A 15128-nucleotide genomic window follows, 5' to 3' on the forward strand; every position below is an offset into this window, starting at 1 on the left:
CTTTATCTGGAATAATTTCCAAAATATATTTGAAAAGGCCTGTGTAGACTACTGTACACATTATCCCCCCTTTGTGTAAATACAAATAAATAGGTAAGGCTAAGAATATTATCTGTATTTGTTTGTCATACGTAAAGAAAAATTATGGAAGGAACCAACAGAAATAAAATTATTTACCATTATTGAGAACAAAACAGAGGACATGAGACTTTTCTTCCAAATCTTTTTTAATTTTCAGCTCTGGAGTTTGAATTCAGAACCTTGTGTTTGCTAGTCAGTCACTGCCTCCAGCCCTTTTTGTTCTAGTAATTTTTGAGATAGGATTTCATATTTTGTTTAGGCAAACCTGGACCTTGATTCTCCTATTTACATTCCAAGCCTCTGCTGTCATGACAGGTGCACATCACTGGGCCTAGCTATTAATTAAGATGGAATGTCATAAACTTTTTGCTTGAGCTGGCCTTGAATCTTAATCCCTGATCTTCATCTCCCAAATAGGATTACTGGTATGTGCTACCAGAACCCTGACACTTCAAAATCTTTTTGCAATCTCAAATTACATCAATTCAAAAACATTTTGGTACAATAAAAATTAATTTTAGGTAGTTTCCCTTTAAGGGAAATTATATATATATATATTATTTATATAATATTGTATATTTATTATATATATATATATATGTACTTGTGAGACGGCTACTCTAATGATACTAAAAATATAACCCATTAAGGAAGACAGCAATAGATATGAATTCACAAAAATTACAAACTCCTGTACATCAAAGGGTCCTGAAAAGAGTTGAATAGTAAGAAGCCTACTACTGTAGCCTACAGCTGATAGCAGGATAAAGTGATAGAGTATCTGGTCCCATAACTGTTAAATACATAATCTGGTCCAGCATTTTAACTGCTAAGAATATATTCTACAACATCATTATTGTGTTTATAAATGCAATATATATGTATATATTCTACAGACATACTCTGTTCAAGTACATAAGGATAGTCACTGCTTCCTTTGTTGTAAAAGCAGCTAGGCACCAGTGGCTCACATGCCTATAATCCTAGCTACTCAGAAGGCTGAAATCTGAGAATCATGGTTCAAAGACAGCCTGGGCAGGAAAGACCCTGAGACTTCTATCTCCAATAAACCACCAGAAAACCGGAAGTGGCACTGTGGCTTAAATGGTAGAGTGCTAGCCTTGAGCTGAATAGCTGAGGGACAGCACCAGGCCCAGAGTCCAAGGCCCAGAGTCAATCAAAAAAAAAGCATGAGGCTGGGAAGGTGGCTCAGTGGTAGAGCACTTGCCTTGCATGCATGAGGCCCTGGGTTCGATTCCTCAGCACCACATGAGCAAAAAGAAAAAAGCTGGAAGTGGCGCTGTGGCTCTAGTGGTAGAGCGCTAGCCTTGAGCTGAAGAGCTGAGGGATAGTACCCAGGCCCAGAGTTCAGGCCCCACGACCAGCCAAAAAAAAAGCAAAGAAAAACAAACTAAAAAGCTCAACAACTGAAGTTTATATAAAGTGTCATACTATTTAGAACAGAACATCATATAAAATTGCTTAAAAATATGGGCTAAGCCAGGCACTGGTGGCTCATGTCTGTAATCCTAGCTATTCAGGAGGCTGAGATCTGAGGATGTTGGTTAGAAGACATCAGCCAAAAAAGTCTCTAAGACTCATCCAATTAACCACCAAAAAGCTGGAAGTGCAACTGTGTTCCCTTAAGGGGGGGAAAAAAAATCTAAGGAACAGTGCCCAGGCCCTGAGTTCAAGCCTTAGAACACACACACACACACACACACACACACACACACACACACACACACACACACACACACACACACACACACACAATGAGTTAGACCATATTAATAAAATATAAAAAGTCAGATTTTACCACGCATCAGTGGCTCACACCTTTAATCCTATCTACTCAGGAGGCTGAGATCCAAGGATCATATTCATAGCCAGCCCAGGCAGAAAATTCTGTGAGATTCTTAACTCTAATTAACTACAAAAATCTCAAAGTGTAGCTCAGGAACAGTGCTCAAGTCCTGAGTTCAAGCTTCACAACTGGCACACACACATACACACACACACACACGTTCACACACACACACACACACACACACACACACACACATCAGATTTGATGGTGCACATCAGAGACTAAGACAGGAAGATCAAGAGTCCAAGGCTAACATGTGCTATATACTGAGTTCCAGGCCAGCCTAAGATGATAATGAGCTTCTGTCTCAAAAAGATAAAAGTCAAAATATAGAACTGAAGTAAATAACACAAATCGGGGAACAAACTATAAAGCAATAAATTAGAAAGCTTGAGTGAGAGAGAGAGAGAGAAAGAGAGAGAGAGAGAGAGAGAATACAATTGATCTACTGAGAGGATTTCTGGAGGAACACATAAGAAATTATTGAGTGGTGATACAATTTGGGGAATAGACTTAGGAAAAGGGAGAATGTTTCTGAACTATAAGAAAGTAAATTTCTGTTAAGTTGTACCATTCTGGTAAGTTGTTATTCACAGCTCTAGAAACCAATATAAATAACACTTTGCTCATATTTATAAATATAAAGGACATAAACTGAGATGGCTAGACTATCATTTCTAGAGCAAGTAACCCAAGGCTTGGCACAGGGCTTGTAAAGTGACACAGTAATGAGCACCAGACGTGAAACCTAGTCTCACCTCCTGACCTCCATACCAGCACCTGATCCCTATCACCTATAGCAGGAAAACCAGGATTAGAACCAGTTTTCTTCCCACTGTTCTAAATGATCCATACTACTTGCACAGTTGCTGTTATCTTATATGTTGTTTGAGTATAATCCCTGCAACATTTTCAGAACCTTTGCTTTTTATTTACAAGTGGAAATAAAATATTTGATGAAAACACAGCCCTTGCATTTGCCTATTTTTCAAAGGGATTGCTGAAATTACCAGTCAGTATCAGTAGGCATGCTGCTATAGCTGACAAAATCTGTGAGACCCAAGGCCTTGCCCTGCTTCCCAAGACAGGTGAGACTATGATGGTGAGACCAGGCAAGATCAGCGCTGAGAAAACTATAAATGGTCCCAAAGCCTTTTCTACTTCATTGTTCCTCTGGTAAGAAAAGCATCTCCTCACAGGAGTAAGAAAGCATTTTTGGCCAATGGACAGTGTCACCACTGAAGGTAGATTTGGCTGCTCAGCAGTTGTAACTACAAAAATTTCCTGAAGTCTAGTGCTGGTGATTCATGCTTATAATCTCAAGTACTCAGGAGGCTGAGACCTGAGATCACATTTCAAAGCCAGTCCAGACCAAAAAAAAATCTTGAGGGGGCTGGGAAGGTGGCTCAGTGGTAGAGTGCTTGCCTTGCATGCATGAGGCCCTGGGTTTGATTCCTCAGCACCACATACACAGAAAAAGCCGGAAGTGGGCGCTGTGGCTCAAGTAATAGAGCCCTAGCCTTGAGGTGAAGAGCTCAGGGATAGTGCCCAAACCCAAAGTTCAAAGTCCATGACTGACCAAAAAAAAAAAAAAATCTTGAGGCTCTAACTTCAATTAACCAGCAAAAAGCCATACTGGAGGCATGGCTCAAATGGTAGAGTATCAGCTGTGAGCAAGCAAGCTAAGTAAGAACATGAGGCCCTGAACTCAAGCAAAGGCAAAGGTGCGCGCGCACGCACACACACACACACACACACACACACACACACACACACACACACACACACACACACACACACACACACACACACACACACACACACACAGACTTCCTCAGAGGAAAACTAAGATGTGCAAAGGCAAACTTCAGGGCCTTATGTAATCTTTGTGTGCTAGACCTGCTTGAGCAAAGCTCTCCTCTGAGAATTTTTAAGCTATAACTTTAAGACGGGGTTTTAGGAATGAAAACAAGGATGGGGGCACCACAAGGGTACAGGCTTATTTCCTACCTTGAGAAGCCATTCTGGGACAAAAGAATATGATACCTCTACTCAGAAAGAAGAAAGTCAGAAAAAGGGGCCTCTGGAGCCTCATAATTCCACATTCCATTTTCTGAGACCCAGCCCTTCTCCTCTTCTTTCCCTAGTTACTGACATACTCTGAGATCTTTCCTCTTTTGCCAAGGAAGGAAGGAAGGAAAGTAGACAGGCAAAAATTCACTCTCTCTACAACTTGACATTAGATAAGGGTCTATATTAGTAGTGTCTATCAAAGTCTGGAGTCTCTGGTCATGTCATTCCTTCTCTTCATGCACAGCCTGACAAGGCTTCAGAATTTTTTGTGCCACATTCCATCCAGGTGGCCATATATGTTCCTAACTTAAATAAATCCTATGTACCATTTCCAGTTTGTATGGTAATAACTACTTGGACTGAGAAGCAACTATGTATCAAGCCCAAAGGTATGTAATCAACAAAACCAAAATGAGAAATCAACTGATCCCCAGGTCACCTTGTTTTGCTTCCCACTGGAGGAATGCAGGCCCCAAAATATCTGTCCCAGAGTTGGTCCGTACTCCTTCCACCAGCATCTTCCTCACCAGCCTTCATCAATGTCTTTTCATTGTTCTCTTTGCCCAGCTTCAGCCAGCTCCAGGCCTTCATGGACAAATCAGTCCCTAAATAAACTTCTGTAACCAGAATTTTTTTTAAAAAATGCATCCAGATCACCCATGCTTCCATTCCACTTGTCTCAAGCACAATATTCATACACAGTAGCACTTCTTCAAGGAGCTTTCAGATTCTCTGGCCACAGTCACAGTTACTGCTCTTCATACCTCTATAAGGTCCAGGGTATGGCTTTATAGTCATTCTTTTGACATAAATTATACACAGCCTCCACATTTTAGACATTATGCTAGGTCTCAGAAGCTCTGTGCTAGACACTTTTTTAAATGCTTTCCCCAGCAGTCTGCACTCCTAACACAGGAATAATTATTTCTGCAACCTAGGAGCTCAGCATTATTGGACAAATTATTCTCTGGCTACTTCTTTAGTAGACAGATGATGGAGCCAAAGAAATGGGTAAAAAAGAAAGGTTGTGTGTAGGAAGGAGTAATTTGGACAAGATGATTCACTGGTAATATTGGATTTCTATTCATTTCCTGAAACTATCAGCTGTTCCCTTGTATTAAGGCACAAACTAAGCTAACTAAGTACAAATCAGAAACAACTATGCAAGTCGAATCAAAAGAAAATCACTAAAGCTGTTAGTTACACGGCAGAAAAATGAAGATGTCTGCAAATTAATAAGTACTTGTTTGTAATTTATATTGGTCAACAGACAAAGCCACATATCTCTATGTATAATTATAGTTCTGGTGATTCAAAATTGTTAAAAGCAAAGAATAATCCTGGAGATCAGCAGCATCTAGACAGTTGGAAGTGATGAACAATAACATTTGTACATACAAATGAAGAAGTCAAAGAGAACCTAAAATAGATTTTCCAACTCTTTATTTTTCCAAGAACAATTTTTAATTATTACCATCATTTCACATAAGGAGTATTTCAACTCCAAAGAAAGGAAGGAGAATGTAAATGCAGACAACGCAGCCATTATCAAGCAAGGACAATCCACCAAAATTTTAATGTTGGGAAGTGTGCAGATAATTTGGGCTTTGAAAGACACTCCAAGTCCTCAAATCCTTAAGAAATATCACTAAAACCTGATGCTAGTGGCTCACACTATAACTCTAGATACACTGGAGGCTGAGATCTGAGGATCAAGCTTCAAGCCAATCCAGGAAGACAAATGAGATTCATATCAATCAACAGAACTCTGGAACTGCAGTAGAGCACCAATCATAAGCAAAAATGCCAAGCAAGCACACACTGAGACCTTGCATGCACACATGCACATGCACACACATACATACACACATACATGTACACATGCAGATATCACTAATGGGAAAAATTGCATGTTTCCATTTCTGGTACATTTGACTTCTAATGAAAAGACCCAAAAGAGGCTTCTCTTGCAGTTTATGGCCAATGGTGAACTTACAATACTCCTTGTGTGCCACAGGCTGCTATATGAATGAGAGTAATCCAAGATACCTGTGTGGTAACAGGAAAAATATACTGAGCACTTACTATGTGGCAGCACTTTTTTTTGTCTGTTCTGGGGCTTGAACTCTGGGCCTGGGTGCTGTCCCTGGGTGCAGCTCCAAGTGAGCACTCTACTACTTGAGCCACAGAGTTACTTCCGATTTTCTGGTGGTTCATTGGAGATAGGAATCTCCTGGACTTTCTCATGCCCGAGCTGGCAGACCTCAGCCTCCTGAGTAGCTAGGATTACAGGCACGATCCACCCAGCGCTCAGTGTGACAGCACTTCTATGTTAAACCCTCTACATAGATTTTTATTGAATATAGACAAAAACACTCAGTGCAAGGAAGGTACAACTTCCCCAGTTTTACAGATCAGGAAACAGGTTTATAAAGGTGAAGGGACTTCTCCAAGAAAGGCAGAAACTCAAGTTTAAAACCAAACCTGTGCTCACAATCCCCAGAAGATATGGGGTGCACAAAGCATGACTAGGAAAAGCAAAGTCTGAACTTTAAATTAAAATCAAATCACTGAAAAAAATGGAATCAGAAGAATAACCAAAACCTGATCTACCTCAAAATAAAGGAGAAAAGTTAGGCACTGACCAGCCACAGGTACTCATACTTCTAAACATTGTGTTAAATACAGGATACCCATCCTATTCCCTTTATTAGGGCTTCAGCTTCCCTTGGAACACCTAGAAGCTATAGATGATTGTGCACTTAGAAGAAGCCACAAGAACAAAAAGTACTCCATTACAGCCTTAAACAAAAGCACTTTCTCATTTAAAGAGAGCTTGAATTTGAGTACGTACCCAGACATCTCCTCCTCTGGATCTTGCCTCAATCATCTCACCCAGTCAAGTACTATACATTTCTATTAAGGGCAGACTGCATAGATGAGGTTGGTAGTATCAGACTGCATTACTTAGTGACATTTCAGTTTTCTCAATCTCTGTAAGTACATGTTATGATGTTCACAGACTGGCAACATTGCTTAAGGATGCATTTCTCAGAAGTCCATTAATCAAAGGATGCTTGTTGTCTATTTTATTTGCAGTATTATGGGAGTTTGAACTCAGGGCACTTGTCAGGCAGATTCTCTACCACTTGAGCCATATCCCCACTCCCCCTTGTATGTTAAATGCTAATTACTGGTCTCCTTTCCACCTCCTATTCCCAAGATCACAACAATCTGCTTTTCTTTCAATATGAAGAGCAAATCAAACCTGAGGAGAACCAGTACACCAACTATTGCTGCACAGATTTGGAGGTAGGAGGGCCAGAAATCCCCTTAAACAATGGCCTGACTCATTTCCTCAGCCAGTTAATAAATACTGAGTGAACAGTGTGTTCATGCACTCTTCTGGATGCTTAGAATATGTGAAAAAACAAGACAAAAAATTATTGCCTTCAGGAAGCTCACATTCTGGTGCAGGCAGATCTATAAAATGGGGGCTCTTCATAACACTTCTGTGGGAGTTAAATAACGTATAAAAAGCTGGTGTATCATACCTATAATCTTAGCTACTCAGGAGGTTAAGATCTGGGAAAATCATGATTCAAAGCCAGTTAGGACTGAAAAGTCCAAGAAACTATATCTCCAATTAATGAGAAAAAAAGCCATGTTGGAGGTCTGGCTCAAGTGGTAGGGTGCCAGCCATTGAGCAAGCATGAGGCCCTGAGTTCAAGCTCTAGTATTGCCAAAGAAAAAAAAATATACACATACACACATATACATATTTTAATTAAAGCCTGATATGGAAAAATCTATTGTTATTATTATTGTATTGATACATATAAACCCTTTGGTTTGCCATTCTTAAAAATCTACTTTTATATATTATATCCTCCTTTTCTTCCTGGTACCTCTTACTTCCTGTTTGAAGTTCTCTTTGTCTGTCTAGGTACTGACCAATACTGACCTCCCATACTTTCTTGTGGGAATGATTAAGTGTGATTTTCTTTTTTTTTTCTTTTTTCTTTTTTGTAAGCTGTGGGGCTTGAACTCTGGGCCTGGTTGCTGTCCCTCAGCTCTTCAGCTCAATGCTACCGCTCTACACCTGAGCCACAGTGCCACTTTCAGTTTTCTGAATGGTTTATTGGAGATAGGAGTCTCACAGACTTTCCTGCCTGGACTGGCTTTGAACAGAGATCCTCAGATCTCAGACTCCTGAGTAGCTAGGATTACAGGCATGAGCCACTGGCACCCAGCTTTCACACTTCACTGGGCACTGACTATTGTTTTATTACTGATATCACTGCCTCCTCAGCCCAATATAGAGCCCTCAGTAATATCTGAGGAAAACTGACCTGAAACACAAAAAGCAAAGGGAGGTGAGAACAAAGGCATATTAGAAAGTTTGAGGGACAAATTACAAGGACATTAACTACCTGGTCAATGTATTCAGGCTTGATTAAGCTAAGGATGTTACCAATTTTTGTGTTCCTTACCACAAGCAGAGTAGACCTTGAGCTAGTTCAAGGCTGACCAAAGGCTATGACTCTAGAAGCTACAGCTGGATATGAAAGATAAGCCCATCACTGTTCAAAGCTACTATGTGTCACCCAGTGCTGTGGTTCAGGTCTGTAATCCTAGCTACTGATAAAGCTGAGATCATGGTTCAAACCAAGCCCAGGCAGAAAGTCCATAAGATTCTTATCTCCAAATAATCACCAAAAAAGCTGAAAGTGGAACTGTGACTCAAGTGGTGGAGCACTAACCTTGAGCAAGAAAGCTCAAGGACAGTGCCCAAGCCCTGAGTTCAAGCCCCAGGACTCGCACACACACACAAAAAAAACTTCTATGGAAACACTCATCTGCCCACTATGGTACTATAATTCTGTGTGTGTGTGTGTGTGTGTGAGAGAGAGAGAGAGAGAGAGAGAGAGAGAGAGAGAGACAGAGAGACAGAGAGAGACAGAGAGACAGAGAGAGAGAGAGAGACAGAGAGAGAGAGAGAGACAGAGACAGAGACAGAGACAGAGACAGAGACAGAGACAGAGACAGAGACAGAGACAGAGAGACAGAGAGCACACGTGCCTGCACACTGCTGACTTTGTTTTTTCCAAACTACCATCAGTGTTTTTCAGGGCTAACAATCCTGTCTTCTTCCCAAGTGCTTCCCCCACTTCAGGAAGACCCAGTGCTTAAAACACCCTAACCTAGCCAGGCACTAGGGGCTCATGCCTGTAATCCTAGCTACTCAGGAGGCTGAGATCTGAGCATTACAGTTCAAAGCTAGCTCATGCAGGAATGTCTGTGAGACTCTTATCTCCAAAAAAAAACACCAGAAAACCGGAAGTGGTACTGTGGGTCAAGTAGTAGAGCACTTGCCTCAAGCTGAAGAGCTAAGGGACAGTGCCCAGGCCCAGAGTTCAAACCCTAGCCTAAATATCATTCAAACTTCAGACAGAGCTAAACCCAGACTTGGCTTGGTTCCAAAAGACAGAGTCCCACATACTCACTACGGCTAGATCTTTAGTTAAGTATTTGCAATAATGCAGTGTAGACACTACAACAGAGTTCAGTATCTCCAGTTGATTCAGGTAAACTGAATCCATGATATCACAGATAAAAAATATTCACCCTTCCAGATTTTCAACAAAAGAATGAAGTAATAGTTACTTGTACAATTTGAGACCAAGAAATTGTCTAGTCAGGGAGAAGAAATAGCTACACACACACACACACACACACACACACACACACACACACACACACACAGAAACAAAAAAAATGTTCTTTGTTTTAGCACTGTGACATTTTTGGAATCCAGAGGTGCCTGTTTACCTGGTTTAATACTTTTGTTTTTAAGGTTTAAATTCAACAATTCTCTCCACCACTACTCCCACTCAATTCTCTGTTTTTAAAAGTATCATTTTTACTGGAGAGTCTTCATTCTTCCTGTTTATAAAGATACCTTACAAAAAGTGCTTTTGGCCTTGAGAATCTCATCCAGAACTACAGAGAAACTTGTTACAAAATCATGAACCCCCATTTATTCTAGAGTAGAATCCTGACTTGTCAGCTCCACTTTCCCATCTGGAAAAGCAGAGGAGGGATCATTTCTCAAAGTCAATAAAAAAGAATGGCCAGAAAGCCCACACCACTTCAGTTCTTAAATGTCTTCAGGATCACATTACCTTCTCTAAACATGGAATAGGCTCTATTTGGGCTGATAAAAGAATCTTCACCCAGAAAAGCAAAGATAACATAAGAGGGTATGCACCAAATGGATCTTTGGTAGCAACCAAAGGAAAATAGGACCAACCAGCTAATAGAAGTCTAAGAATAAGTCAAGAAGGCAAGTGTCTAAACCCAGATCACTACACCTAGCAGATAATGACTAATAAGTAATGTTTTTCCCTTAGCTTCAACTTCTTTACCTATAAAATTATTATGATCTGGTTCTTGTCACTATAGAGGTGAAATCCAGAGCCAAGCCCTAAAGAATCCCATTTGGAAGCTAGAAATGTACTGAGGCAGCCTTGTACACTGTCCTTTCTTCTGCCTTCAAAATAAGTGAATAAAAAAAATTAGAAGCTATTTATTGTGCCCCTACTCCAGCACACAAATACCATCCCACTGGATACCATGTATAAGGCCAGTTCTTTGTAGACAGAAAGCCTGAACTAGAGTAATCAGAAGCATCTGTAACCCAGCAGCTGTCACCTAAAACTGCTTTGTCAGTCGTAAAAATTAAGCTAATAAACTATTCAGCTTTATTTTTTTTAAAAAATTAAGCCAAATAGAACATATCATGTTACTGAAGCTCTTAATACAGTTTTATGCTCATCTATGTTCATAGCTTATATGAGTCTTGTCAAAAAAATAAATAAACCCCTAGGCCTGACTCTGGGAATACACATACATCTATTTCATCTTTACCTCTCTACCGGATGCCAGAGGCAGCAAATGTAAGGTCCAAGAACTCATTTTGGAATCTTACAGAACTGAGTGCAAAACAGTTCAAACAAACTTCTGAGTCCTTTACAAGACAATACTTTCAAACAAGGCGCCGGTGGTTCACACCTGGAATCCTAACTACTCAAGAGGCTCAGATCTGAAATTTGTGGTTCTAAGCCAGGTCCAGCAGTAAAGTCTGTGGGATTCTCATCTCCAATTAACTAGCCTATAGCAAAAAAAAAAAGCCCAGAGACAGCAACCAGGCCCAGGTGTTCAAGCAAGAACTGCACGTGCATGTGCGTGCACACGCACACACAAAGCACTTTCTAGAAAGCACCAAACAGGATGTTCAACAAAAGCGTATGCAATCCAGTCAACAACCTGATCCCCAAAGTATGTTTGACAGGAGAAAGGCCCCACAATTCTAGACAGCAGGAGAAAATACAGGCTTGGCACAGGGAACGCATATTTGGGGAAGGCATTGGTTTGGGACCACTGCAACAGGGTTGGACAAGTTGAGGGAACTGGAGATCTCACTGCTCTTTTTACCTTCTCAATTTAAAAATTTGTTTCTTTGGGCTGGGAATGTGGCTTAGTGGTAGAGTGCCTGCCTAGCATGCATGAAGCTTCGATTCCTCAGTATCACATAAACAAACAAACAAACAAAAAAGCTGGAAGTGGTGTTGTGGCACAAGTGGTAGGGTGCTATCCTTGAGCAAAAGAAACTCAGTACCCCGAATTCAAATCTCAGGATGCGGGGGGGGGGGGCTTATTTTTTTTTCCAAATAATACAGCTCCCTAAAATATCTCCCTAGGAATCACCGAAGCCTGTGGCAGTCCCAAAACGCCCCCGACGGGGAACAGAAGCAGCTTGTTTAGCTCTTGGTTTGTCTGGGTAGAGGTGCATGCACTGCTTCCGTGGGAGGAACGAAGGACAGAGGTCCGGGAGCAAACCTGGAGAGGGGAGGAGCGCCCCACTGAGGCAGCCGACTCCAGCGCCTTCCCCTTCCCCCCCCCCCCCCCCCCCGTCACCCCTGTGCTTGTGAAGCTTAGAGTTCTGCAGACTCAGATCGCCGCCACGCCCCCCCTAGATGGCCCTCAGCGTAGTCCGCACAGACAAGAAAAAGCCTTCCCTCCCCGCGAAGAGACACCGGCGCTCTGAGATCCCCGGAAACCCCGCACTTCCAACCTGGCGCGGTCGGTCCACGCACCCCGGAGTCCCGCCTAAAAGCCTGCCCTCCCGCGCCCAGAGCGCGCCCCGGGGTGCGTCAATGCAACAGTGGTCTGGCGGCCCGGTCCCTCCGGATGCAGTTGGCGGCCGAGGAGGTGGGTTTGAGGTCCGGGACCCGGAGGAGGAGTGGAGGAGCCGGGCCTGCCGCGCGAGCGCTCTCATCCCGCGCCGACGTCGTTCCCGCATCCCGCCCAGGGTCTGCGGGTGAGCGAGCGGCCAGCATACCTGTGGGCCTGTCTCCTCACCACCGGGTGAGAGCGCGGCCCACAAGGCCCGAGGCGCCCCCACGTCCTACGCACCTCGCAGCCCGCGGGTCCCACATGACGGGAGCCGCCGCCGCCGCCTCGGGCGCGGAGAACACAGGCGGCGCGGGGCGCCTCCCGCTCCAAGCCTGGACGAGAATCTTTACCACGTCCCCCCCACGACCCTCCGGGCGAACGCGGCAATAGCCGAGTCCGAGAGCCCACGCGGTCCCGAGAGATCAAAACCTGTCACGTGCAGCCGCCGGGCGGGCGGGCGGCGGGAAGGGGGGCGTCGGAGGCTGGGTCGCGTCTCGCACGCGGTGTGAGGGCCGCCGCCACACAGGACACGAGCTTCAAGTCCCGGGCCCCGCGCGGCGGGGAGGGCGGGAACGCGGCGTGCCGTCCCACGGACATCTGCCCCGTCTGCGTTCTCGAGACTCCCTTTTTCCTCAGTAGGCCGCGGCGGCCTTGCAGCCATTGACACCCCCCCAACCCCCCCGCGCCCGTCCCCTCAGATCCACCCCCCCGCCGCCCCCCTCTCCGTGCTCTCAGCCGCGACGCCCCCACCGCCATGCCCACCCCCTCTGGCATCCTCAGCCCTGCCGTCCACTCCCGTGCCCCGTTACCCCCCAACCCACCCCTCAGCCCTGCCATCCCCCCTCCATGCCTCACCCCCCCCCCCCATACCCTCCCATTCATGTCCCCTCAGCCTGCGGTCGCCCTCCGGGCCGTTTCCCACACACACGCCTCGTCCCCCCCCCAACCCACCCTCTCAGGCCCCCTCAGCCCTGCCGCCCCCCGTGCCCCATTCCCCCCCATGCCCACCCCTTCAGGTGCCCTCAGCCCGGCCGCCCCCCGTGCCCCATTCCCCCTAATGCCCACCCTCTCAGGCCCCCTCAGCCCGGCCGCCCCCACCCCGTGCCCCATTCCCCCCCATGCCCACCCCCTCAGGGCCCTCAGCCCGGCCGCCCCCACCCCGTGCCCCATTCCCCCCATGCCCACCCCCTCAGGTGCCCTCAGCCCGGCCGCCCCCACCCCGTGCCCCATTCCCCCACCCCGTGCCCCATTCCCCCCCATGCCCACCCCCTCAGGTGCCCTCAGCCCGGCCGCCCCCACCCCGTGCCCCATTCCCCCCCATGCCCACCCCCTCAGGTGCCCTCAGCCCTGCCGCCCCCACCCCGTGCCCCATTCCCCCCATGCCCACCCCCTCAGGGCCCTCAGCCCGGCCGCCCCCACCCCGTGCCCCATTCCCCCCCATGCCCACCCCCTCAGGGCCCTCAGCCCTGCCGCCCCCCCGTGCTCCATTCCCCCCCATGCCCACCCCCTCAGGTACCCCCAGCCCGGCCGCCCCCCACCCCGTGCCCCATTCCCCCCCATGCCCCCTCAGCCCGGCCGCCCCCACCCCGTGCCCCATGCCCACCCCCCTCAGGTACCCTCAGCCCGGCCGCCCCCACCCCGTGCCCCATTCCCCCCCATGCCCACCCCCTCAGGTGCCCTCAGCCCGGCCGCCCCCACCCCGTGCCCCATTCCCCCTCCATGCCCCCTCAGCCCGGCCGCCCCCCACCCCGTGCCCCATTCCCCCCCATGCCCCCTCAGCCCGGCCGCCCCCACCCCGTGCCCCATTCCCCCCATGCCCACCCCCTCAGGTGCCCTCAGCCCGGCCGCCCCCACCCCGTGCCCCATCCCCCCATGCCCACCCCCTCAGGTGCCCTCAGCCCTGCCGCCCCCCGTGCCCCATGCCCTCTCAGCCCGGCCGCCCCCACCCCGTGCCCCATCCCCCCCATGCCCACCTCCTCAGGTGCCCTCAGCCGCGACCGTCGTACTTACTGTGCGTCCGCCCCGGCGCCCTGCTCTGTGGTAACAACCGGTCGGGACACGGAGTCCCCCGGCTCGGCGACGCTCGCGGCCGCCTTCATGTCTCCTCTACTTGTGGCCTCAGGCAAGAGCCCCACGACGACGCGACCTTACTCCTCGTTGAGAAGAACGTGGAGTGCGGGCAGGTCCGGGACGGCTCGAGACGTCGGCAGAGAGTCACCTCCCACTGCCCTCAGCCACCCAGCTGCGTGCCCGCCCACTTCCCCGGGGGTCCTCGCGACGGGGGGGGGGTGGAGGAGGGCAGGGATCGCGTGCCTGCCCTCCAGGGGCCTGGCCCAATCAGAGGGCAAGGCTGGGGCGAGGGGGACGCCTACACTTGCCTCCTGCGGGAGCTGGGGCTCTCCCGAGCCACCTGAGCCGCGAGGTGCCTCGTGGGGCGGAGGATCCTGAGGTAGCGTGGGCCCGGCCGGCTCCGGACGCAGGCTCTCCACACCGTGAGTCCAGAACCGACTGGTCTGCCAGGCTCAGGTCTTGTAGGCCCGAGCCCAGACGGTACTCCATTTCCCGCTCAAACTCCATCCATGCCATCCTTTGCCCTTAGGGACCAGATTAAGGGCCTCTGTGTGTGTGTGTGTGTGTGTGTGTGTGTGTGTGTGTGTGTGTGTGTGTGTGTGTGTGTGTGTGTGTGTGTGTGTGTGTGTGTGTGTGTGTGTGTGTGTGTGTGTGTGTGTGTCCTGGGGCTGGAACTCAGGACTTGAGCACTGTCCCTCAGCTTTTTTGCTCAAGGCTTGCGTGCTCCGACTTGAGCCACAGCACCACTTCTGGCTTTTCTGAGTAATTTATGGGAGATGAACTTCTCCTGGGCTTT

At 47.4% G+C, this 15128-nt stretch overlaps 1 protein-coding gene across 6 annotated transcripts in view; it reads right to left on the reverse strand.

Moving 5' to 3' along the window:
• Trank1 (tetratricopeptide repeat and ankyrin repeat containing 1) overlaps positions 1-14413 on the reverse strand; it is a 112960-nt gene extending 98547 nt beyond the window's left edge. For all 6 annotated transcript variants that reach the window (XR_011368704.1, XR_011368703.1, XR_011368702.1 and 3 more), the window contains exon 1: positions 14273-14413. Coding sequence is in view for 3 of the 6 variants with exons in the window: in XM_070006586.1 (XP_069862687.1) it covers positions 14273-14361 (89 nt within the window). In the remaining 3 variants the exon portion in view is untranslated. The remainder of the gene's footprint in view (positions 1-14272) is intronic.
• Between the last annotated feature and the right edge of the window lie 715 nt (positions 14414-15128).

Source organism: Dipodomys merriami, unplaced genomic scaffold (assembly GCF_024711535.1).
Source record: "Dipodomys merriami isolate MVZ:Mamm:240054 unplaced genomic scaffold, mDipMer1.0.p SCAF_7, whole genome shotgun sequence".
Classification (NCBI taxonomy): domain Eukaryota; kingdom Metazoa; phylum Chordata; class Mammalia; order Rodentia; family Heteromyidae; genus Dipodomys; species Dipodomys merriami.